Source organism: Zalophus californianus, chromosome 2 (assembly GCF_009762305.2).
Source record: "Zalophus californianus isolate mZalCal1 chromosome 2, mZalCal1.pri.v2, whole genome shotgun sequence".
Classification (NCBI taxonomy): domain Eukaryota; kingdom Metazoa; phylum Chordata; class Mammalia; order Carnivora; family Otariidae; genus Zalophus; species Zalophus californianus.
The window spans coordinates 152285578-152311053 of NC_045596.1; the positions used below are offsets into that span (position 1 = coordinate 152285578).

The window sequence follows — 25476 nt, forward strand, 5'->3', positions numbered from 1 at the left end:
CAGAGAATATGTGCAACTTAGTAAACAGTATCATAATCAGCACTCTAAGCTTAAAAAAACCTAAATGCCCTTTGAATGAATCTTTGGACACCTGTTTTAAGATTCAAAAAAAGTATAATAATTCATAACTTCAAGCTAAATCTATTGCTTTTTCTCATTTTGTTTGTAAATGAAAAAACAAAAACAAAAAACACTACCCTTATCCCCCACGTCAAGGATCTGTAAAGTACTGCATTAGAATTAATAATAACCATTGGAAAAACTTACTGTGACTTCAAACTTACTACCATTGTAAGGGTAAAACTATGCCAAAGCCAAAGCCTTCCAGTAACTAAATGCTCTTGGAAAGTGTCCAAAACAATGTTATAGTAAATTTCCTACTTGTTTCATCTAAGATCAAGAAAAACAAGTTAACTAAAGACTGGATTATGTTTAAATAGACTATAACTAAAAGTTATACCTCAAATAATCAGTCAGAAAAATCTTTACTCTGTACTTATGATGGGCCCTATAACCAGTACAGGTCAGGTGGGGAGACAGCTGCACCTAGGAATCTAAGACACATATTAATTAATATTATTTTCAGAAAAATTTCAATACCAATAGCTTCCATTTTGAGAGAAATAGATTTTGGCAGAATCTTTTAAAATAATGGCTTATTATTAATGATACTGAAAATCTCCATAGCTTCTATAATGTGGGCAGCATATGGTGGTAGTTACTCTGGTTTCTAGTTTGAACCACTGTTTAGTGTCCTGTTATTTGTGGTTCAGATTCCTTTTTTACAGGTTGCATGCCTCATAGATATATACCAATTTCATATATAAACAAATGTAAAGATGCTTTATGTGAGTGCATATGTAAATGTAGCTATAGGACACTCTAGACAAGCTGTGATTCCCACTAACAATGTTTTTTTATATAAAGTTCTACTGAATTGAGAAGCAAAAGCCAAGAGTTAAGAGAAAAATCTGGCCAAAAAGCAAAAGGAGCTACAAAATTAATTCTGGAAGCCAAAACAACCTAAATAAAGCAGGTTTTCAAAACAAACCCAACATATTTTCACTGAGCACTTTCTAGTTTACCTATAAACATTCGCATTTTTAAAAAGCTGAGTGGTACACCAACTTTCATTTATGAAAAATGACATCCTAGGATAAATTTCTAATTTCCAAGAAAAATAACTCAAGTTTAAAGATCTGCATACAAAAATAATAGAAGCAAGAGCTGCAAAGAAATGAACCCAAAAAGCAAACGTGGTTTTACAGGAAACATGGAAGCTGTCTGCAACATTTTAAAGTGGGATGGACTGAATATAACATACACAAGACCTCAAATGAACAAATTTAGCATAAATATCCCAATGTGTTCAACATCTACTGAAAGAAGCAATCTCATTCCAATAGATATTTGCCACAAAAATTGCCACAAACTGGTTACTTCTATTTTTTTAATGCTAAAACAATGAGAGATTTGTTGCAATATATTTTAAAATTTACCAATACTGAGCTATTAAATTTCTATTAGTGATGCTTCAACTAAGGATTTGTGCTAAGAACGAAATCTGTTCATACAGCAATGAAAATGAAGCCTCACTAAAGACATTCAACATAAAGATGACCCCTAAAGGCTCCTTGATGCACATTTGTAACCACAGTATTCGTGATATGCAGTACACTAAACTAGCAACAGATTGGTTAAAAACAGTTTGGATTCTCAACTTCCCATAATACAGGCGACATTTTTAGAAGCAATCATATTAAAATAAATGTGTCTTTCACAGTTACGGGATGAAATTTTAAGCTGGACAGGCACCAATGCCCTGATTTTCTACTCTTTTCATAAACCATATGACTTCCACATGCTGACAATGTTTTATGCTTTAACCTGCAGTAAAGGCTTTACATCATTTTAATGCTCAGTGCTTAAAATGCAACAGAATCGCCCCCGCCAAATGCAAGGAATATGTTTGGTTTACCTACAGTGATTTCAACCAGACTACTAGTCAGAAAAAGTTTAATGAAAGGTTTTCCCAGTAAGTAACTTTACACTTCCATGAAGAAAACAAAAAGAAAATCTGAGGTAAGGGTAGGTGGAAGAGAAAATAATGTTTTATTTTTCCAACTCTTAGACATTTTAGTTTTTTATTTCTGAAGTATTGAACATTTAAAAACTCTACATCTAACAAAATATCTTCCAGAAAAAAATATACTCTATTATGTAGTTACATGGGATTTTCCTCCAGTTTTGGCAAAGTAATGTTTCAGATTAAGATAGAAGGTTAAAACAAAAAATTCTGGATATCCTAGTCTAAAACAAACCAAAGGTTCGGCTTTATATCAACATATTTTATATTCTAAATTTGAGACTTAGAAGACACATCAATTTTTTTTTATTCAGGTCAATCTAAATATATATACTACCTCACGTTTACAGTCAGCTCATCTGTATGAATGATCAACTGCAGAAATTTCAAATCAAAGGTCATAAAATATACCATAAAACTGCATACTGTGTCTACGTGACTTTCAGTTTTTATGGAATCTAAGGTCCTTTACTGATAGGTTTGAGAATTGGTAAGTTTGGAGCCAAGTATGTAAATACATTAAGTCTCAACAGTCAAAAGAGCAATTATGCCAATTCCTTTAGTTATTTAAAGGTCCATTACACAAACTGTCACAGAAGGAGTGCTATTGAAAAACTTCTATTTCAGACTGAAGAAACTACAAAATATATGGTCTTAAATTCTCCTGGTGTAATGTTATTAAATATTAAAGACTGTGAGAAAAAAGAGATGTTGCAACCCTCTTGCCTTTGCAACTCTACTTGAAACTTGAGAAAACAATCAGAATTCAAATTTTCCAAATTTGACTTATAAACATAATTCAACTAGATCTAACAACTTAGTTGTGCAATTTTAAAATTAGTTTAATGCAAAGCACTTCAATCCTGATGTGACAATTACCTGTGGCATAAATGCAAAGTAAAAACAAATGCAAGTCCTTTTCATCTAATGATGCGTTTTATAGTAACATCACAAAAAGCACAACTATATTAGCACAAACTAAATAAACAGGCACAGGAGGCATCATGTCCATCTGGCAAGAGAAATGTAGCATGCCAAGAAAGAAAGGAAGGACTGAAGGAGGAAGAAGGGAAGGTTAGGAAGGGAGGAAGGGAGGGAGGGAAAAGAGGTTTCTACACCTGCAGGATCCCAGAGAAATGAACTAGTCACATCACTCTACCCTATTAGATACAAAAGGGTTTTTAAAGCTTCAGGGTAAAAAACAGCAATCCCTTAACACCATTCAACTTTATACAGTATAGTATCTTTAATGTCAACTGCCTTCCATCCTTCACTCACCCAATGCTTCCCCACTCTTCCATACCAGCTTTCAGACAAATCCGAGACAGAATAGGGTGGGGTAGAAGAAAAATACAAGCAGCGCCTATCAACTACTCCCCCCGCCACCAAATAATTTCCAACAGTTTTTCCTACTACGAAAATAAGTCTCCCTATCTCAAGATACACAACAGTCATCCTGTGTCTTCAGTAGACACACAGAGACGCATACCCATGTCAGCACTCCAGACCCCCACCGCACGCCCCCGAATCTTAAGTAATGTTTAATGCATTTAACACGAAGATGATGAGATACATCTACCTACTGTTTTGGGGTGAGGGTGGGTGGAGGACTCCTTTCAAAGTAGCCCCAATAGTGTAACCAAAACACGGTTCCGGAATAAAATATTAAGAACACTTTTCCTTTCCCACCTATCTATGGACTTAAGGATGCAAAAATCCATCTCCACACCACCTCATCTCTAAAATTCTTCAGCCCGGAGTTTGGGGTGGAGATTTGTCCAGGGGAGGGGGCGGAGGCAGGGAGGAGAAGTGTGAGCGGGCAATGGGACACAAACGAGTTGCTAACCCCAGCTACCCCGCACCACGTCGCCAGCCCAAAGGTCCAGGACGCGGACCTCACGCACGCTTCTCTGCCCAGGCCCAGATAAAAGCTATGACTCCAGCTATCTAACTTCCTATCTATAGACATTTATTCAAGACTAACATATCACACAAGTACACGTCACACAGTTTAAAACACAGTTATAAACCCCAAACAAACCCACACATCTCAAATTCACCTCGCAGTTTCCCAAACTCCAAACAGGAGACCCCACCTCCAGGATTCAAACCTTCCGCCCACAGTGGAGGAAACCAGGAAAAAAGAGTTGGGGAGCAGCCGACGCCTTTCAATTACCGGCCCCCACAAACTGCCCCACCCCACACCCAGCGTCCGGGTTACCCACTCGGAAGCCCCCTGCTTCCTCCCTCCTCTCAATCGGGCCGCTTAAGAGACCCATCCCCAGCCCACTCACTTACTCCCCAAAGCCCCTCAAAAAAAAAAAAAAAAGTGAAGAGAAAGAAGTAAGGAAAGAGACTTGAGGTAGTCCGGCTTCAAAACCACTCGACTCACCTCAGAATCCTTGCTGAGTTCTCTCCGCCCGGCACAGCCCCCTCCCCAACGTCCCAGTACGAAGGGCTGAGGCAGGGAGGAGGGGAAAGCGGGAGGGGGAGGGGTGTCTTCCGCGTGGGGCGCCAGTCGGGAGGGGACTGGGGAGGGGTTGAGGCCGGCGCAGGAAGAGGAGAAGGGGGAGGGGAGGCCCCTATCTCCCAGTCTCCCCCTGAAAACCTCCCTTGTCTCTATCACATCAGACTGACTGTCTTTGTCTGGCTGACAACCGCCATATTGATATCAACAGCCCCGCTCCCACCTGCTGCAGCCGGGCGGCCCTGGGAGTTGTAGTTCTTGCCTCCCTTGAGTAAAAGCTCGGGACCTCGCATCCAGAGACCCCAGGGAACTACAGCTCCCGGCAAGTCCCGCGCCCATCCGCCTTCCCACAGGGAGGAGGGGTAAGGGGCGCCAGAGCCATGGGGACTACACATCCCAGAATACCATGTGTCCCAGGTCCAGAGAGGGGACATGATATCATGCTGGAGTGCAGAGGGAGGATGAATTGGCGGCGGGGATGAATTTAAGCTGGCCGAAGGAGGCGTTGGAGAGGAAAGAGACGGAAAAGAAAGATGACCACAGTTCCCATGATGCACGGAGAGATGACTACATTTCCCATGATGCCTCGGGGAGGGGGCGTAGAGAAGAAGGACTGCATGTCCCGCGATGCTCTCGGCGGGCCGGTGGCGGTGATTGAACCGGAAGAGGCTTTTTGCGTTTGAGGAGTGGAGTGTCTGGTACTGAACAACCAAAAGTCCAATATGAAACTGGTGAGTCTCTGCTCCTAGGTCAGAAAGCAAAGGTGATGCCATATCCTTTTGGACTTCTTCGTTTGCACCTTGGGAAGGGAAGTAGAAAGTGGGTGGACCAAGGAAAGCTGCTGTTGTTGAGGGGATTTGAGTTTTATCCCCCCACTCTCCACCCCCAGCTGCCTAGAGATCTTATGTATCCGTTGACGGGTCCCTTTGGTTAGATAAGACGTTGACTCTCGCATTTCTTCTACGAACTAAGGTTGGGCTTTATGAGCTAGGTTTGACTTCTCAGCTGCCACGTGAGTGTTGAAATAGGTTAACTTCTTTCCATGCTATTGGCACTTGATTATCAGTGTTTCTTCCTACCGTTGTTGAGGCGGCTTTTGTTAGATCTGAGCAGAGAGTAGAAAATATTGGGCAGAGGGTAAACACTTATTAAATTTTGTATCATATACTCCTAACTGCCCTAGGACTTTAGAGAAGGACGAAGTCAGGGTGTGATTTTGGAGGATTTGAGTCTTAAACACTACATAGAGTGGGCTGAGAGGAAGTGTTAAGGCATTCCACCCTAGGAACTGCATAAGCCAGTGTATCTGGAGGTCTTTGCATCACAAAACCCAAACACTTTGCTTATTGAAAAGCTTCTCAGACCTTTATTTTGGGCCGTTTTACTTATTGTGCATAGATCTAACTAGTTTATTCTACCTCTATAGAATTAATAATAGCATTAAATAGGAGGTGTGAGATGCTGTTTCTCAGCCTTTTAAAATTAATGTTCCTGCAGCCAAGTATGTCAGACTTTACTTTCAGTGATTTTTATACAAAGACAAAAGGTTTGTTTTCTTATTTGAACATACTTTTTCAAAGAGTGCGCGTGCACACACACACACACACACACACACACACACTACAGGTATATACTCTGCAAAGTGTCTGCTGTTTTCTGAAAAGAAGTCAGAGAAAGTATTAAAGTAGATTCAACTCCAAAACTGCTGTCATTTAAAGCTGCACTTAAGTAGGGAGAAGGGCACAGATTAGTAAACCTTGACTGTCGATTTGCTCCTGGGTCTGAATGTGAAACATTTAAGAAGGCAGAATTGAAAGTCACTGCCTTGCCCTATAGAAGCATGCAATTTAATGAAGATAGAAAAGAAAGGCAAAATTTTAATTCTTTGCAATTCATGGTAAAATAAAAACATGTTCAGGGTTTAGGGAATTGAGAGGATAATGGGGTGGGGGAGAGGTGGAAGATAGCTTCCTAGAAAGGACTCGAACTGATAAGAAAGAGGAGTAGGCCAGGGCCTTCCATGAAAAGGGTTCAGGTTTTAGGTGCAAAAGAGTTTGCACCTAAATGATTGGAGCACAGACCATGTGTCCCCAGTAAATGTTAAATCATATTTGGTGTGCTTGGTGAGAAGACATGCAAGTGTGAAACAATTTTTTCCATAAAAATACATTTGGCTGAGAGCCAAGATTTACTTTACACATACTTTGGTTTGCTCATAATATTCCTCCTGCTTAATATATTTACAGATGTGGAAGCATGGAAGGGAAAAGAGTAGAAACTTGTTTTTTCCTTTAAGAACCAAAATATGCCTCCTAGGAAGAAGTGTTCTATCTATAGTGCCTCCCTCTTTACTTTAAATCCATGTGTTACATATTAAAACTCATTTGGTAGTTGTTAGATGATCTTGTAGGATCTATGCAGAATTACCATCAACATAGCAAAGTGGTTTCAAAAACACTGATGCTCACTTAGACATCTTTTGTGTGTCATGCCTCATAAAGTTGAAATAAATCGTCCCATGGCCTGAGGTTTTTAACTTTGTGTACTGCTTCAGGAATATGTAGTAATAAACCATGCTTTACATTTATATCATGAAACACAGAAATACATTTTATTGAGCACATTCTTGTTTTTGAGATTATGACTTCCCAGAATACCCTCCCCATGCACAATCTATGACCACATTTTGTTGATTAATTCTACCTCTGTTCTTGAACAAGTCTCTTTCTCTCCAGTCCCACTAATACTGCTTTTGTACTGTTTTTCACTTGATACTTGGAATTCAACAATACTTTCTAAATGATCTCCCTGAGTTCAGTCTTGACCCCATCCAGTCTACTCTGCATCTCAGAAGTTGTTTTAAATTGCAGAGTTCCATAAAACCCCTCAGTAGCTTCCTTTGCCTTTAGGATAAAGTCTTACAATTCTTAACTTGGCTTACTTGGTCCTGCAGAATATGGCCCTGCCTACCTTTCCAGGCTCATACCTAGCCTTCATCTCCCTTGCTCTCCTGGTTCCAGTTATATTGTACATCTTCCAGTTCCTTCAGCTCACTATGCTTTTGCCTCTGGGACTTTAAGTGTGTTGCTTTGCCTACAGTGCTTTTTTGCCTGCCTTATTTTTTTCATGTATCTCAGGTCTCTGTTTAGTACTTCTTCAAGGTTTCCTTGAATTGGTTACCCCCGTTATATGCTTTCATGGCACATTTTCTTTTTGTAGCACTGGTAATTACTGGTTTTATGTCCTCCCTCATATATTCCCAGGGCCTGACACATAGTATGATGCCACTGAATAGTTGTTGAATAAATAATTTCTGAAGGATTATCAAGTCCTGTGACTATTGATAAGAAAAGATTAAGAAATATATTTAAAACATTACAATAAGCAATATCCATTGGAGTAAAAAAAAAATAATAATTGCTACCTTTTGTGGAGCAATTATTGTGTGCCAGGCACTATGCTAAGTACCGTGTAGTGTCCCACTTACTCGTTTGATTTAGGTGATAGTATTCTCATTTTACAGACAAAAAGTCTGAGCCTCAGGAAAATGAAGTGGCTCACAGTTCCACAGATGAAAAGTAGTAGAACCAAGATCTGAATCCAAGATTCCTTCCTTAAGACTCTTGGTTAATGAGGGCCCGGATTCCAGCACCTTGCAAAGTACCTGGCATATGTTATCTCTTAATAAAAGGAAGCCAGAGTGCATACTGGGAGAGTTTATTCAAAGCTGTTTTTAAAATTAGCTTTAGAGGTGCCTGGGTGGCTCAGTTTGTTAAGCGACTGCCTTCGGCTCAGGTCATGATCCTGGAGTCCCAGGATCGAGTCCCACATTGGGCTCCCTGTTCAGCAGGGAGTCTGCTTCTCTCTCTGACCCTCTTCCCTTTCGTGCTCTCTCTCATTCTTTCTCTCTCAAATAAATAAATACATAAAATCTTTTAAAAAACTTTAAAAATAAATAAATAAAATTAGCTTTAAATGTGAGTTTGATTAAATTAAGATCTTTAAAAAAGATTATTGGTAAAAAAAATTAAAGTTTGGAAACTTCCTTGATAATATAAAGGGCTCCATATCAGACCATACCAACTGAGTTGAGTGCCAAGTTGGTTTTTATACTACCCAATTTAACCTCTGTAATCCCATTTATAGTTCTCTAACTTTACACATCACTCTCTTGGCGGCTTTACACACACCCAAGGGAAGACCATGGATGTCATTATAAAATATTCCTTGGATATCTCCTTAGAAAGATACCAACTCCAAATGATTTTAATTACTGTCTATAATATTATGCAGTATTCAGGCAGCTTTATTAACTGAAAAAAGTTGATTGGCACCTTCAGTTAACCAGAATCATTTTTAAAGAGCAGGAAAATTAGAAGATTAGAAGAAAATTAGTATATTTTAGAGCCTGTTCTGTTATTAGTATAAATTGAGCCTACCTGGGTATACCTAGGTGGCCAGCTCAGGAAAGGATAGAAACTAGAATTCTCATCAGGATCGTTACCAAAACATCATGGAACAGGGGCGCCTGGGTGGCTCAGTCCTTAAGCATCTGCCTTTAGCTCAGGTCATGATCCCAGGGTCCTGGGATGGAGCCCCACATCCGGCTCCCTGCTCAGCGGGAAGCCTGCTTCTCCCTCTCCCACTCCCCCTGCTTGTGTTCCCTCTCTCGCTGTGTCTCTCTCTGTCAAATAAACAAATAAAATCTTAAAAAAAAAAAAAACATCGTGGAACAAAAAAATACTGAATACACTGACATATTGAATTTGAAACATCTAGGAATTTAGTCATTCAAATAGATGAAGATTAAAGAAGATAGTAAGAAGCAGTTCAGGAATGCAGCATGTGTCATACTTTCTATGGATCCAGAGATAGAGAGAATCTTTTTATTAAGTCAACAAAGATTTATTATGCAACCACCGTATACCCTTGGCATTCAAAGTTTTAATACTGTCCATTTTAACTCTTACATTTGACCCTAAAGATTGATGACAGGAAATTATTTATGATTTTGCTGAGGCACAAATTTGAATATGACTTTAAGATTAGTGATAAGCTAGGCACCTGGGTAGCTCAGTTGGTTAAGTGTCTGCCTTCAGCTCAGGTCATGATCCTGGGGTCCTGGGATCAAGCCAGGAGCCAGGCTCCCTGCTTAGCGGGGAATCGGCTGCTCCCTCTCCTCCTCCCCCCTGATCTTGCTCTCTCTCTCTCTCTCTCTCTCTCTCTCAAATAAATAAAATCTTTAAAAAAAAATTAGTGATAATCCTTAGTGAATGAACCTGATTGCTTCAGAATCCATGGCTCTCTGTAGTTACTGTTGCTCTTTTGTTAAAAGTTCAGAGAGATCATTTAAATGCTTGTTATGCTATACTTTTTGAATTTGATGGAGGAAATTACTTGCTGTAGTTGTATTTACAAATTTTAAAACTCAGGAAGGCCAGGAGATGTTCTTCAGTGATCTATGCTCCTTTATACAAAGTGCTGTTTCATTACTACTGGCTTTCTTGGGGAAGGCTCAAACTTTTAACTCACCATTTCTCCTAGGAAAACAGATGGAGCAAAGAAAGGGATTCATGGACTGCTCCCAGTGGAGGACAAATAAAATACCAAGTGGAACTGTAGATGATCTAGAAGATCTTTGCTTGAAAGGGGCAAATTCTGCTCCAAGGTCAATTTAACAAATCATTAGAAAGGGGTGTGGTTATTCCTCACCTCTGATCTGAGAGTAATAGATTATTTCTCTCATTTACAGAATTACAGAATGCTTTTGGCTTCTTAGAACTTGGATCAAGAGTAGAAAATCTCTTGCTATGAATTACAAACATTCACAATTTTACCAGTGCTTATTAATTCACCTATTATGGTGCAGTTGTTAAAGTGTCAACCTGATTTCACTATCTTTTCTGTTTCTGTTTGCTGGTTGATTAGAGTGCCCTCGTGTGTCTTTATGATGTAATATCATTTCAAGCTTCCGAAAGGTCATGTTTTATCACCACCTCAGTATGATAGGTTTTTTCCTTTCTTTCCTCAAACTGAAAAGCAATGTGTAGCATAAAGCCAAGTCACATACTTTATTCAGCAGTGCTCTGAGATAAAAATGGATATTTTACTTTGGGGCATTTCAAAGTCTTAATTGTTGTTACTCTGAAGATTAAATCTCTTATACTTAAGGTGAGAAAAAGTATACCAATAATAGATTTTTTTCAGCAGTAATAGTTGAAAAATATATATATGACTCACAATATCAAGCATGACAGCATTAGTGTTGCATATAACTGCAGTAGCACATCTGTTTTGTGCCTGGTTTGCTTTGAGCACTCAAATGCTGTTGCCTTTGGCTCTGATAACCAGCAAAGTGTACTTGACAGACAACGGCCAAGAATGTAGCATGGCATGGAAATTAGTAAAACCCAGCATTCCAAATGGAAAACTTGCTCCTGGCTCGCTAAATACCAACAGAGGTCCAGGCATACAGGGCCCTTAAATCTCTTATTATTCATTTATTTATTCGACAAAACTTCCTGACCGCCTCTCTCCTCTGTGCTAGGCTTTGCTCAAGGTCCTAGGTGTATTGCAGGGAACAAAACAGATTTACTCCCTGCCTTTATGGAAAGTAATGTCTAGTGGGCTTACTGCGCAATTCAAACAATAGTACAGTGAATTTCTGATGTAGAGATATCATCAGGCACTGGCTCAAGTATTTTTTTAATGTAATGGTCAAACAATGCATTTAATTGTATTCAAGAATATGCCTTCTTAAAATTGTAGTAGTTACGGCCAACTTGCCCACTAGTTTACCATTGTACCAGTAGTCTATGAGAATGCATTTCCTCCCCCTTGCCGACAATGCCATCTGTTTCTTTACTCTTACTGTGTGTCTTACTAATGCAACTTTCTCCTTTCATCAATCCTCACACCCTCTTGTCTCTTAAACTTCAGCCATATTTAGTAAAACATCCTTACAGTAGTGATATATGGATGTGGGAAAATGTACCAGAAAGGGGAACACACTTCTTCATATTAAAAAAAATTGTGTCATAAGAATCTTTAAAAGGAATTTTTTAAACACTCTGTGGTATTGCTTTGAAAATGCTGATGCATGGGTGTAGTAGTTAAGATGGCAGTATTATGGGATCAAATGGATTGGAGAGGCAGCCAGGCCAAGTGTGCGTAAATGACAGGAGATTCCTCCCTCATCCCCAGAAAAGGGATGATCTGTGAGATGTAGCTAGAACTTGATATATCAGGAAGGACTGAGGAAAAGGTAGATGCCAGAATTTGCAGAGATCGTGAAAAAAGGCAAGACTGCAAACCAGAAGGATAAAGGGGAATAAGAAAGACTGTAAGGAGAAACAAGTCAGTTTGAAAACCCCAAGGCACTCAGTGATCAAGTCTAAGAACTCTGGTGGGAACTTTACTGTGAGAAAAACAGGAAGTTTCAACTGTCCATGATTGACCATATATCTAAAGGAAATGCCTTGAAGGTCTAAAACATTTAAATTTATTGAAAGCACAACTGAATGAACTTTAGCTCTCTCAAGAATATGTAATCAGATAGATGATGTTCAAGAAAATGATTTTTTAATAGGAATTGCAAAACGAAGACCCTTTTTGCCCTTAAGGTACAGTTTATTTTTCATCACTCATGTTTATGAAGGTGGGGGGAGGTGAATAATAAAAGGTCTTGCATAATCCATTCCTCAGATTTATGGCCTAAGCAGAGATTCTCTTTTCCTAAATACAATATTTCTGCATTTTTCTACTTCAGTAAAATAGAGGCAGGCATAATTAGATGTTCTAATTTAATAAGTCTTCCTTCCCATATGTTTTTCCAGCATGTGGAAATATGAGTAAAGAAGCAGTAGTATTAATAATGTAGAGCATATTATTATTGTAACCGTTACCTTTTTTCTTTACATTTTTAAAGCAGCTTTATTGAGGTATAATTTTACATGCCACTGAATTCATACATTTAAAGGGTACTCTACAGTGACTTTTAGTAAATTTACAGAGTTGTGCAACAATTACCACAATCCAGTTTTAGAATATTTCCATCGCTCTGAAAAGATCCCTTGTGCCCATTAGCAGTCAATCCCCATTACTACCTCCAGGCTAAGGCAACCACTTATCTACTTTCTGTCTTGTAGATTTGCCCTTTCTTGTCATTTCATATAAATTAACTACTACAATATGCAGTCTCTTGTGTCTGCCTTCTTGCCCTTAGTATAATGTTTTTGAGGTTCACTCATCTTGTAGCATATACTGCTTAATAATATTCCACTATATGAGTATACCACATTTTGTTTATCTATGTACCATTTGATAGACATTTGGATTGTTTCACTTTGGGGCTATTGTGTGGAAGGTTTCCATTTCTGTTATCTCCATGTTTTCATTTCTTTTTCTTGCATGTTTGCACTGGCTAGACCATCCAGTACAATGTTGAATTGAAGTGGTGTGAGCAGACATCCTTGTCAATCTTTTCCTGGTTCCCAATCTGAAGGGGAAAGCATTTGGTCTTTCACTACTGAATATGATGTGAGCTGTAGGTTTTTTGTAGATACCCTTAATCAAGTTGAGGATGTTCTCTTCTAGCCTTAGTTTGTTGAGCATTTTTATCCTGACTGGGTCTTGGATTTTATCAAATGGTTTTCAGGGGGATATCAAGATGATCATGTAGTTTTTGTCCTTTATTATATAAATATGGTGTATTACCTTGGTTGAATGTTGAATGTTAAGTCAATCTTAAATTCCAAGTATAATTCCCACTTGGTCATGATGTATCGTCCTCTATACATATTGCCAGAATTGGTTTGCTAATATTTTGTTGAAGATTTTTGCATATATGTTCACAAGAGCAATATATTGTTCTGTAGTTTTCTTGTAATGTCTTTGGTTTTGGTATCTGAGTAATATTGTTCTCATAGAATGAGTTGGGAAATGTTCCCTCCTCCTCTGTATTCTGGAAGAGTGCTCAAAGAATTGATATCATTTCTTTTTTTTTTTCTTTACATTTTTATTGTTATGTTAATCACCATACATTACATCATTAGTTTTTGATGTAGTATTCCATGATTCATTGTTTGTGTATGGTGATGGGTATTAAAGAGGGCACATTCTGCGTGGAGCACTGGGTGTCATTTCTTCTTTAAATGTGTGATAGAATTCATTAGTGAAGCTATTTGGGCCTGGGCTTTTCTTTGTGGGCAGATTTTTAATTGACAAAATTCATTTTCTTTACTTGCTGTGGGTCTCTTCAGATTTTGTTTGTGCATTACATTTTTTAGAAATTTAGGTAAAATATACACAAGATAAGATTAACTGTTTTAACCATTTTTAAGTAGAGTTCAGTGGCATTAAGTACATCCACATATTTCAGTGACCATCACCATCCATCTCCAGACATCACTTAGCATAATATCTTCAAGATTCATCCATGTTGTAGCATGTATCAGAATTTTCTTCCTTTTTAAGACTGAATAATAGTCCATCAAACGTGTATACCACATTTTGTTTATCCATTCATCTATCTATGGACACTTATGTCATTTCTGCATTTTGACTATTGTGAATAAATCTGCTTTGAACATGGGTGTACAAATATCTGTTCAGATCTCTGCTTTGAATTCTTTGGGATATTTATCCAGGAATAGAATTGCTGGATCACATGGTAATTCTCCATCTAACTTTTTGAGGAACGAACATACTGTTTTTCACAGTATGTGCACCTGCACCATTTTATATTCCCAATAGCAATATGCAAGGGTTCTGATTTCTCCACATCTTCACCACTTGTCAATACTTGTCATTTTCTGTTTGTTTTGATAATAACCGTCCTAATGGGTGTGAACCAGTATCTCACTCTGATTTTCATTACATTTCCCTAACGCTTAGTGATGTTGAGCATCTGTTTGTATTTTTTTAGATAGGTAATACATGTACATTGTAGAAGTCTAAGAGGAAAAAAAAAAGTGAAGAGATCTGCTCCTCTCTTTATCTTCCTCCCCAGGAGCAATCTCAGTTATCAGTTTCTTGTGTACCCTTCAGAGATATTCTGTGGATTTACATTTATGTAATTTCCATCCCTTTTTTATTTTTTACATATATGGTGAGATCCTACCCACACTGGTTTTGTGAATTCCTTTTTCTTTTTTAAGTTAGAAATGTATCTTATCTATCATTTCCTATCAGTATCTAGAACTGATTCATTTTATAAAACACTACATATTCACACCTAATGAATTAGAATCTGCATTTAATAAGATCTTGGGTCATTTGTTTTCACAGTTCTCTCATTGTAGACAATGAAATATTTTCAATTCTCCTTTCAGATATTTTTTTAAATATTTCTAACAGACACTTTGTATTTTCATTGTCTAAAGGATGAGTTTAGAATTATGGATGTTAGGCTGAAAGATAAAGTTCTACTACCCCCACCTACACCCCCCATGATGATTTTGAAAATCATTCATTGTTAAAGTTTAGGGCATGGCTTTGTTACTAATATAAAATATAACATATGAAATTAGTGTCAACATATCTCAAAAATATGTTCATACCATTGCTAGAAAATAAATCAGTTGTGCAGTGTTTTGTTGTTTAGATATGCCATAATTTATCTGGCCAAACCCTCATAGATGAGCATGAGCATTACATTGTTTCCAATCCTTTGCATTCAGAAATCATGTTGTGTGATAATCTCCTTTGTGAGCATCTCTGGAAGTATATTTGTAGGATACATTTCTGGATGAAATGGATGGTTCAAAGGGTATGTGCATTTTTTATTTCATTTTATTGCCAAAATGCCCCCATAAAGACTTATCAGATTACACTGTCTCCAGCAGCATAACCCAGTGTACCACTACAATGTTACCATCAAACTTATTTTTTTCTCGTTGAAAAGTGAAGAAATGGTCTGTCATTACACTTCTTAAATTTTTTTTCTCCTATGTATAAGATGTAGAACATCTTTTCATGTGGCTACAAAAACATCTGTATTTCTGTTTTCTTCTCAACTCTTTTATCCCACTTGGTTTATTTTACAGTCCTACACTTTTATTTTTTGTAGTTTTAGAGTGTATTTTAATATCTTGTAGTACTTGTTTCCACTCATTGCTCTCTACTTTAGAATTTTCCAGACTGCTCTCATACAGTTATTTTTTTCATATAAAATTTAGAATTTTAGATATCCTATAAAATTGAGAATTATTAGTTCCCAGTAAAATCTTTCTCATATTTTTATTGGAATCAGGCTAAATTTATAAAATGTAAGGAGAGAATTGACTTATTTCTTTCAACATATCATTGAGTCTAAAGAACAAATGTCTTTTCCTTTATTTAAATCTTTTCTTCTTTTTTTTCTTTTTCAAGATTTTATTTATTTATTTGATAGAGAGAGACACAGCAAGAGAGGGAACACAAGCAGGGGGAGTGGAAGAGGGAGAAGCAGGCTCCCCGCCGGGCAGGGAGACCGATGCGGGACTCGATCCCAGGACTCGATTCCAAGCCAAAGGCAGATGCTTAAGGACTGAGCCACCCAGGCGCCCCTGTTTAAATGTTTTCTTAAACATTATCTTTTTTATTGTTACTTTGATTGGAATCTTTCCCTACATAGTTTACATATAAGAAGGGTATTTCTTTTTTTGTATTCTCTCTATGGGCCCCTTGTTGAATTCTTTATTTTAATTTTTAGTAGTTTTTCCAGTGAATTCTCATGGATTTTCCTGGCGTATAGGAATACGCCAGATTGCAGATAATCTTTTAAACCTCATTTTTTTCTGTGGTGTAATTACATTGGCTTATACTTGCAGGATAGTTTGGAATAGGAGTGGTGGTGGTAGACATCTCTGTTCTATTTCTGATATAAATGGACATGCTGTTTTAATTCAGCATGTCACTGTTATATCAACTTTTGGCTTGAAATTTTTATATATTTTAATTTATATGCTATAGCTAACTACTTTCTTGCTCCAAAAATTTCTAGTCACTAATAAAGTGAGATTCTTTGACAAAGACCAACAATAAGTTATTTTGTAAGGGGAAGGTCTATTTGTGTTGTACTGTATTGTTTGTTCTAGGCAGTTAATTATATCTTGCAAGCCATTTCCAGACTTTTGAGAAAACAATAGTTTTTATAACTTAAAGTCTTGGGTGGTGTATAGCAGATTCACAGAAGTAAAAGACTTCTATGACCTTAAGAGAAAATTGCAGGGTTTCCTTAGAAGACAGAAGAGCCAGAAATAGTTTCTTTCTCTGTACTTAAGAGACAGGCCTGATAAAGGCAAGAAATGTAAACAAATCGGTCTGTTAAAATAAACATAATTACCACACCAAAAAAAAAAAATCTTTGTAGAAACAAAAAAAGGGTTCAGAGCCCTAGGCAAGGGCTTATTTATTTTAAGCTGTATTTGATTGAAGCTATGTAGATCCAGTAGGAAGAAACTGTTGATGAACAGCTATGTGATAGTTAAAATTAACAGATAAGAGAAGCAATAACAAAAATCCTTTGGCTGTATGATCCAACAAATGTTATTAAATGCCTGTCTCATACAAAACCTCCTTGAGGCCATGGGACATACTAAAGATGAATAAGACATAGATCCTACTATCAGTAACTGACTATTTAACAAGCTCTTTATGTTTGTGACTGACTGTATGCAGTTTTAGTAATAGACTGTGATAAAGGCAGTAGTGGGGTATGTAAGTTTAGGAGTATGAAAGATGTTTTCCAACCAGAAAGTCAAAGTTGCCTACAGAAGTAAAATTTGAGTTGGCCTTGAAAAGTATGTTGGCTGGAAGATATGTCAGAGGAAGAGTTTTGTGTTACTGCCATTGGGGTCAGGGGTGGAATTGCTGGCTGGGGGTTATCAGGAATGAAAGTTCAAAAGGTAGATTGAAGCCACAGTGGTGACTTTGAATACGAGACTTAGTGGTTTAGACAGTAGCAGAATAAGGATATTTGAAAAACATAATTCAAGGGAGTTTGGGAGCTTTAAAGCTTTACTTTTTTTTTAAGATTTTTTTTTTAATTTTAGTTATTTGTCAGAGAGAGAGCAAGCACACAAATAGGGGGAGTGGCCCGCAGAGGGAGAAGAAGGCTCCCTAATGAGCAAGGAGCAATGCAGGACTTGATCCCAGGACCCTGGTATCACGAACTGAGCTGAAGGCAGACGCTCAACCAGCTGAGCCACCCAGGCTTCCCTAAAGCTTTACTTTAAAGTAAGAATGTTCAAACACCTGGAGCCTTTAAATTTATCCCTTGGGAAATCTAGGACAAAGGAGTTGGAAGAACTGTATTTTACATACCTAAGAAAAACTTTGGAATGTGAAATCAAAAAGTATGATTCACTGCAGTTACAGAAAATATTTTGAAAAGTGAAATATAATCAAAACAAGAAGCATTAGGGAGTTTAGCAAGTGCATCAAAGCAAAAGCAAAGTCAGAATTTACCCTACTTAGGACAAGATTTTTCTAAGCACTTTATGAGGACCTCATCAGCCGTAACAGAATTCATAGATACATCAGAAGGTGAAAGGGATCCAGAGAATCCATGGGACCCATTGACGGGCACCATATAAGAACAATACCCAGACAGGATAAAAGGAAAGAACAGAGACAGACAGTGAATTCCTTGACATTCACCTTTATTGAGAAAAAGCTGGGCAAGGGTACCTTTCCTGCAGAACTGACAAATGCATAGAATATTCTTGGTTACATCGACAGCTTGAATATAGATAAATCACTAGAAAGTGTGATGCCATCCTCGGTTTTTTTTCATATAATTTTCATACAGTTAAAGTAGCATAAATTTCAAGTGTGCATATAGTTTGATGAATTTTTATCTTGTTACACTTCCATGTATGTTCTCATTTGTATCTGCCTTTAATTCAACACGCTGTTGACCCGAAAGTTCTGAAGGATAAAAACTGTTGACTTGTTGGCTAACCTATGTCACCCATGTATAAAGAGCAACTTCCTAGAGGACTAGTAAACTGCTGTGGATTACCATCTCTTTGTAGGGTTTTAGAAGGGACCCTGAGAAATTCAGCCTGGTGAAACCTATTTCTGGGTTTGGCAAGCTGCTGCAATTCAGTGGGAGACTGTCGGGCAAACACAACATGGTTTCTTTTAAAAAGAAATCAATCTGACTGAACTATCAGAGTTCTGCAGAGGGACTAAATAAAGCTTGTTTCTTTAATTCACTCGAATTTTTGGAATGCTTTTCTCAAAAATATTATAGAACCAATAAATACTCATAAAAAATTTTTTCAGAATATAATTAAAAGCTATAAAGAAGGAAACAAAAATCACCTGTCATCTCACTACCTAGAATAATCATTGTTTAACATTTTGGTATGTAATCTGCTCTCCTGGATGTGTGCAGTGATATCCTTCTGTATCAGTAACTCTATAAAGTTAAAAATCTGTTAGGATTAGATTCCACTGAGTGATAGGAAGCCTGAAATAACCATGGCTTAAATAATGTTGATGTTTGTTTCTCTCTTATGTGAATGAAGTCTGAGCTAAATAGTCCAGGGCTGATAGGGCAGGTCCATGATCCTTAGAGACCCAAACTCTCCCTACTGGCTTATTGCCCCACCATCTTCAATATGTGGCTTACTCTCTGTGATCCAGTATGACTTTACCAGCTAAGGCCATCCGGTCCTTATTTCCAGCCAGGAGGAAGGAGGAAGGGGCAAAGAAAGGATGCCCCTTTCCTTTGTTAGTTTCTCAGGTTTCACACACCCCTTTGATCTATCTTTTTGGCCAGGACTTACATTGCTACATCTAGTTGCAAGAGAGACTGGGAAATAGTCTTTATTCCAGGTGGTTATAATTCCAGCTGAGATTTGGGGTTCTCCTATAAAAGGACAGAGGGGGATACAGATAATGAGACAACTGTCTCTGTCGCAAGCCTTTCCATTTTAAATACTTGTTTTGCTCATTTGGGGTATTTTTATAGTATTACGTTATGTGGATTTATTCTGCTTCTTGAACATTTTGGTTTCCATCCCCTAACTGTCCTGCACAATGCTGAAGAGAACATAGTTTTATTTATTTTTTTGCACCCATCTGGTTTTTTGCTTAGTGTAAGTAAATTCCTTAAGTAGAATTGTGAGGTCAAGGACTATACATGCACATTTTAAATTTTGACTCAAGATTGCTTTTCAGAAGTTCTTTCATTTTTATATACCCGGAGTAACTTGAGAGTTTACATTTCCCCACATCCTCATGATTAGTTTCTTCAGGTGAGTATGGGTCAGATCATTTCCTCACAGCGTAGTTTTAATCTGCACTTCTATTACTTGTAGAAGGTTGACCATCTTTGCATTTGTTTTTGGTGTTTTATGATTTGTGTATTTTTCGGGGGCCCTTTATACTCTTTTACAAATTACCTGGTTGTGGTTTTCCCCCGTTTTTCAGTTGGAATCTTTGTCTTTTTCTTACTCAGTTATTAGAGTTCTTTATATATTAAGGATATCAGTTCTTCATCTTGGTTTTATAAATGGTTTTTGCCAGTGTATCTTTTTTTGTCTTGTTTTAGAGTAGTTTCAGCCATATTTAAAGTTTTAGTATAAATAAACAAATCTGTAATGATTTTCTTTTCAGATCATGGTTTTAGGATGGCATTTAAAAGTCCTTTTCTACACCAGGATTATATCAAATATTTCCCTAAAGTTTTAGAATTTCTCTGTTATGGGGGCACCTGGGTGGCTCAGTCGTTAAGCGTCTGCCTTCGGCTCAGGTCATGATCCCAGGGCCCTGGGATCGAGCCCTGCATCGGGCTCCCTGCTCGGTGGGAAGCCTGCTTCTCCTTCTCCCACTCCCCCTGCTTGTATTCCCTCTCTCGCTGTGTCTCTTTCTGTCAAATAAATGAATGAAATCTTAAAAAAAAAAAAAAAGAATTTCTCTGTTATGATTCCATACAAAGTTTTTAAAGAAGTATTTTATCAACCACAACAAACTGAAAATCAAAATCAAACTACTTCCTCTAGTAAGTATGGGTCTCCCTGCTGCCATTTTTGTAGGATCGGTATTAATTAGTAAAAGAAGCTGCTGCTTCTGTTCTCTCCCGAGGACCCAGATGGTACAGGCAAAGGAAAACTCTGACATGTTAACCGTGTGACTAGAAGGAAATTTTTTGGTTGAAAAGCCTTTTCTAGACCCCAAAGCTAATTGCTGATAGCCTGGTTTTTGTCCACACATAAATGTATTTGAAGAACCCAGCATGAAGTGCGCAATAAATGGTAGCTGTTTTTATAAACTTCTTCGCTTAATGAAAAGCAGTTTATAAATCCGTTTCTTTGAAAATCTGAAGTGACTGAAAGGGGCTTTTCCTGAGTCCACCCAGAAAAATACTCATTTAAAGGTTGAGTTAGGAATATTCTTCTCTATGCTGATATGCATTATTTCTCGCACCTTCCCCCTAAGTAGAACAGTTTTGTCAACATTAAAAGTCTGTTCGAGGGGTGCCTGGATGTCTCAGTCAGTTGGGCGTTTGACTCGTGGTTTCAGCTCAGGGTTGTGAGATTGAGCCCTGCATCGGGCTCCACGCTCAGCAGGGAGTCTGCATGAAGATTCTCTCTCCCTCTCCCCTAATTCTCTCTCTCTCTCTCTGATAAATAAATCTTAAAAAAAGAAAGAAAAAGGAAAGTTTGTTTTGTTAGGTAACACCTCTTCCCAGTTATCTACACAAATGCCCAGGAAACTCCCTTGTGACCAGGGTATCTGCTCTCTCCTTAATGGTTGACTCTATGTCCACATTTGTCTGGTTATTGAACCTTGAACCAATGTATTATCTGTGATTTGAGGGAGAGAAAAAGTGCACAACTTTTTTAATATGAGTAGAATAAACTCCTAGCTTACTCTTGAATTAATATTAAACTAATAAGTCTCCTTGTTGATGATGATCTTAGCCACTTAAAAGTTTACTATTTTGTTAATCATTTTCCTTTTTTCTTGCTCATAGTCGTTGCTGCAAATTTTCAACAATTTGTATAAATTCCATTGCCCTTAAATTGCCTCTACTTTTACATAATTTAGCCCATAAATAATGCTTATCATTTCCATATCTCTTTCTCCTTTTAAAGGCATCTTTACGTTTATCCATCATAATCACATGTTGCTTTTTACTAGCACTTTTATCACTCTTGCTGCTGTTGTTCTTAAAGGACATACTGGGTTAATAGTTTCATTAAACACCTGAAAACCAATCACAAATAAAACAAACAGTGTAGAACAAAACCAGCTCATAGTCCTGTCATATATGATCTTTAATGCAATTTCTTTTTGGTGGTGGTGGAGCACAGCTTTTACTCTGAAGTGTAGTTGGTATGAAGATTAGATTAGAGGGACACGTGGGTGGCTCAGTTGGCTGTCCAGCTCTCAGTTTCAGCTCAGGTCCTGGGATTGAGCCCTGCATTGGCTCAGCAGGGAGTCTGCTTGAGATTCTCTCTCTTCCTCTCCCTTCTGCCCTCCCTCCCTAAATAAATAGATATTTGAAAGATTAGGTTAGAGTAGTACTTATTATTTTAATTTATTATTATCCTTAGCTATTTCTACCCTTATCTCTGTCTCCCATATTCCTTATTTCCTTTCCTCCAAATGCTGTTATCTCTTTGCTCTCAACCTCTTTTAAAACTTTGTTGCCGGGCGCCTGGGTGGCTCAGTTGGTTAAGCGACTGCCTTCGGCTCAGGTCATGATCTTGGAGTCCCGGGATCGAGTCCCACATCGGGCTCCCCGCTCCGCGGGGAGTCTGCTTCTCCCTCTGACCCTCTTCCCTCTCGTGCTCTCTATCTCTCATTCTCTCTCTCTCAAATAAATAAATAAAATCTTTAAAAAAAAATAAAAATAAAAAAATAAAAAAAAACTTTGTTGCCATTAAGGAGGGCAAGTGATGTAATGAGCACTGGGTGTTATATACAGCTGATGAATCTCTGAACTCTACTTCTGAAACTAATAATACACTATATGTTAATTTAAAAAAAAACCTTTGTTGCCAATAGAAACTTCTATGGTAATTACTCTGTATTCCAAAAGAGAAAAAAATTCTGATCCAAAAAAAAAAAATTCTTAGTCAAGTGTCTGCCTTCGGCTCAGGTCATGATTCTGGGGTCCTGGGATCGAGCCCTGCATCGGGCTCCCTGCTCAGCGGGGAGCCTGCTTCTCCCTCTCCCTCTGCTGCTCGCCCTGCTTGTGTTCTCTCTCTCTCTCCCGCTCTCTGTCAAATAAATAAAATCTTAAAAAAAAAAAACAAAACTCAAGATTATCTAAAGTAGAAAGTGAAAATTGCAGTATTGTCAACCACCCTCTCCCCTGCAGTAATGACTTTTACCAGCATGGTATGTGCTTTCAGTCTTTTTTTTAATTTTATACACACACACACACACACACATATCTACATAAATGAGGTCATATGCATAGCTCTGAACTTTTTTTCCATCAACTCTAATTACTTTTAACATTTTTAAAGTTCTGGTACCAGACAAGCAGTGATGTTTGTTCCCAAGCCAATCCCTACCAGTTTTCCCTCTCCCATCCTTAATATTTACTGTCAACATTCCCACCCTTCCTGAACTTACATTGGGGTTGTGCTGTTTGCGTTTTTATGACCACTCTCTGCTTTTTTACTCATTTGCATGGAGAACCAAGTCAGGGAAGAGGATAAGCATGAAGGAGCAGCCGTAAGTGTCAGTTACCTAGCTGAGTGTGTTATCTAGCCACTCTCCAACCAGAAAGTGGCTTCACTGTGTTCCACCGTGCATGCTGCAGATTTTCTGCTCATATGGAAAATTATCCCTCTATCCAGCTGTGTAGTCAGCTTGACAGTATGATTGGCATGTTTAACAGCTCTCCTGCAAGATAAAATCAAGATATAAAGTGAAAGGAAGTGAAAGATTACCAAATAAAATTGAGATGTATTTATAGAAGTCTCTGAGTGTTGGAGGGCCTGGCCCAAAATTCTTAGCAGGGGTAATTGTTCCAAATTAGGCAAATTTGGCTCAGTGGAAGCCAGTTTAACTCAGGATGGTGTGGTTTAAGGCAGAGATTCTCAATAGAGTGTGCTCTCCTCTTTCCCTGACACACTAAGAATCTTATACATTCTGTTGGGGCATGGAGTATCTCCTGGTGAGCTATAACTATTGATGGCAACATATGTATGTATGTATACTCAGGGGTGTTGGTACAGAGAAAAGCTCACAAGCCCTGTAAGGGCTAGATTTCTCATTTATTTTAAAAGATGATCTTAGAATTCCTTCAGCTTATAAATTGTTTAATGTCTTATATATTCAGAAAGTCAGTTGTAAAGAACACAGTGTTACACATAAACACATCTCAATGAAATGTTATATAAAAGACCAAGGAGTTTTGGTCAACCCAGTGAAATGATAGAATAATAAGAAGCAACGTTTTTGTGTTAAGAGAGGGGTTAGAAATAATCTAGTTTAAGTCTCCTCGTTCGTCAGGTGAAGAAATTTGAGGCCCAAAGAATTTAGGGATTTGTTTGGACTAATAACAAATTAGAGGCAAAGTTAGAACTAATACTTTATGCCTAGAACTAATTAATGCTTTATATTGGATATGTGGTACACAGCCCAGCAATAAAATCTGATTTTTTAAGCTAAAAATAAATTTCTACTTTGGAAAACAGTTTAGTAATTTCTTATAAAATTAAACATATATAGCCCAGCAATGTCACTCTTAAGTATTTACTGAAGAAAAATGAAATCATATGCCCTACAAAAACCTATATGTGAATGTCAATAACTGCTTTTTAATATTGAGCAAAAACTAGAAACAACAATGCAAATGTCCATCAGTTTGTGAATGGATAAGCAAACTCTGGTACATCCGACATTGGAATACTTCTTAGCAATGAAAGGAATGAACTATTGATAGCAACAAAAAGGATGAATCTCAAAAGCATTATGCTCATAATATATGAAATTTCTGATTTCTTTGCATTCTTGCCAGTGCTTGTCAGTCTTTAATTTTGACCCTTCTACTAAGAGTATAGTGGTATCCTATTGTGGTTTTAATTTGTATTTCTCTAAGGACTAATGTTTAGCATCTTTTCATTTGAATATATTTAAAGTTGTAAGAATTCTGCCTTTAAGTTCTTTGTGAGATAGGTGTTTTGCAAATATATTCCACCAGTCTGAGTTATCTTACATTTTCTGAAGAATGTCTTTTGAAGGACAATTTGTTTAATCTAGGAAATTTTTTCCTAACTTAAAGCACAAAGATTTTCCTCTGTTTTCTAGATTTGCCCTGTCTGGTACAGTATCCACCAGCTGCATATAGCTTTTATTTTTTTATTTTTTCATATTTATTTAGCATATGGCTTTTATTTTTTTTTTTTAAGATTTATTTATTTGAGAGAGAGAGAGAGAGAAACAGCATGAGAGGGGAAAGGGTCAGAGGGAGAAGCAGGCTCCCCGCTGAGCCTGGAGCCCAATGTGGAACTCGATCCCAGGATTTCCGGGATCATGACCTGAGTCGACAGCAGTCGCTTAACCAACTCAGCCACCGAGGCACACAGCATATGACTTTTAAACAGTGTTACTAGTATGACTAAGGAACTGAATTTAATTTTTTTTTAAGATTTTATTTATTTGAGAGAGAAAGAGAGAGAACAAGCAGGGGAGGGGCAGAGGGAGAAGCAGAGTCCCCACTGAGCAGGGAGCCTGATGAGGGGCTCAATCCCAGAACCCTGAGATCATGACCTGAGTCGAAGGCAGACACTTAACCTACTGGGCCACCCCAGGTGCCTCAGGAACTGAATTTTTAATTGTATTTTATTTTATTTTAAAGATTTTACTTTTTATTGAGAGAGAGAGCATGCAGGCACAGGAGCTGGGGAAAGGGCAGAGAGAGAACGAGAGAGAATCTCAAACAGACTCTCTGCTGAGTGCAGAGCCC

The 25476-nt window shown here is 37.8% G+C and overlaps 3 protein-coding genes across 11 annotated transcripts in view; 2 read left to right on the plus strand and 1 right to left on the minus strand.

Moving 5' to 3' along the window:
* Nucleotides 1-4814, minus strand: part of HMBOX1 (homeobox containing 1) — a 207405-nt gene extending 202591 nt beyond the window's left edge. For 5 of the 7 annotated variants that reach the window (XM_027598026.2, XM_027598023.2, XM_027598021.2 and 2 more), the window contains exon 1: nt 4479-4763. The gene's annotated coding sequence lies outside the window, so the exon portion shown is untranslated. Of the gene's footprint in view, nt 1-4478 lie in introns of all 7 variants that reach the window. The other 2 variants (XM_027598025.2, XM_027598024.2) reach the window with 1 other exon arrangement.
* A 343-nt stretch (nt 4815-5157) lies between these two features.
* INTS9 (integrator complex subunit 9) overlaps nt 5158-25476 on the plus strand; it is a 104247-nt gene continuing 83928 nt past the window's right edge. For 2 of the 3 annotated variants that reach the window (XM_027598016.1, XM_027598018.1), the window contains exon 1: nt 5213-5284. Coding sequence is in view for 1 of the 3 variants with exons in the window: in XM_027598017.1 (XP_027453818.1) it covers nt 5276-5284 (9 nt within the window). In the remaining 2 variants the exon portion in view is untranslated. Of the gene's footprint in view, nt 5285-25476 lie in introns of all 3 variants that reach the window. The other variant, XM_027598017.1, reaches the window with a different exon arrangement.
* Nucleotides 5212-25476, plus strand: part of LOC113924334 (ATP synthase-coupling factor 6, mitochondrial-like) — a 28804-nt gene continuing 8539 nt past the window's right edge. Inside the window, exon 1 of the mRNA XM_027598028.2 lies at nt 5212-5284. The gene's annotated coding sequence lies outside the window, so the exon portion shown is untranslated. The remainder of the gene's footprint in view (nt 5285-25476) is intronic.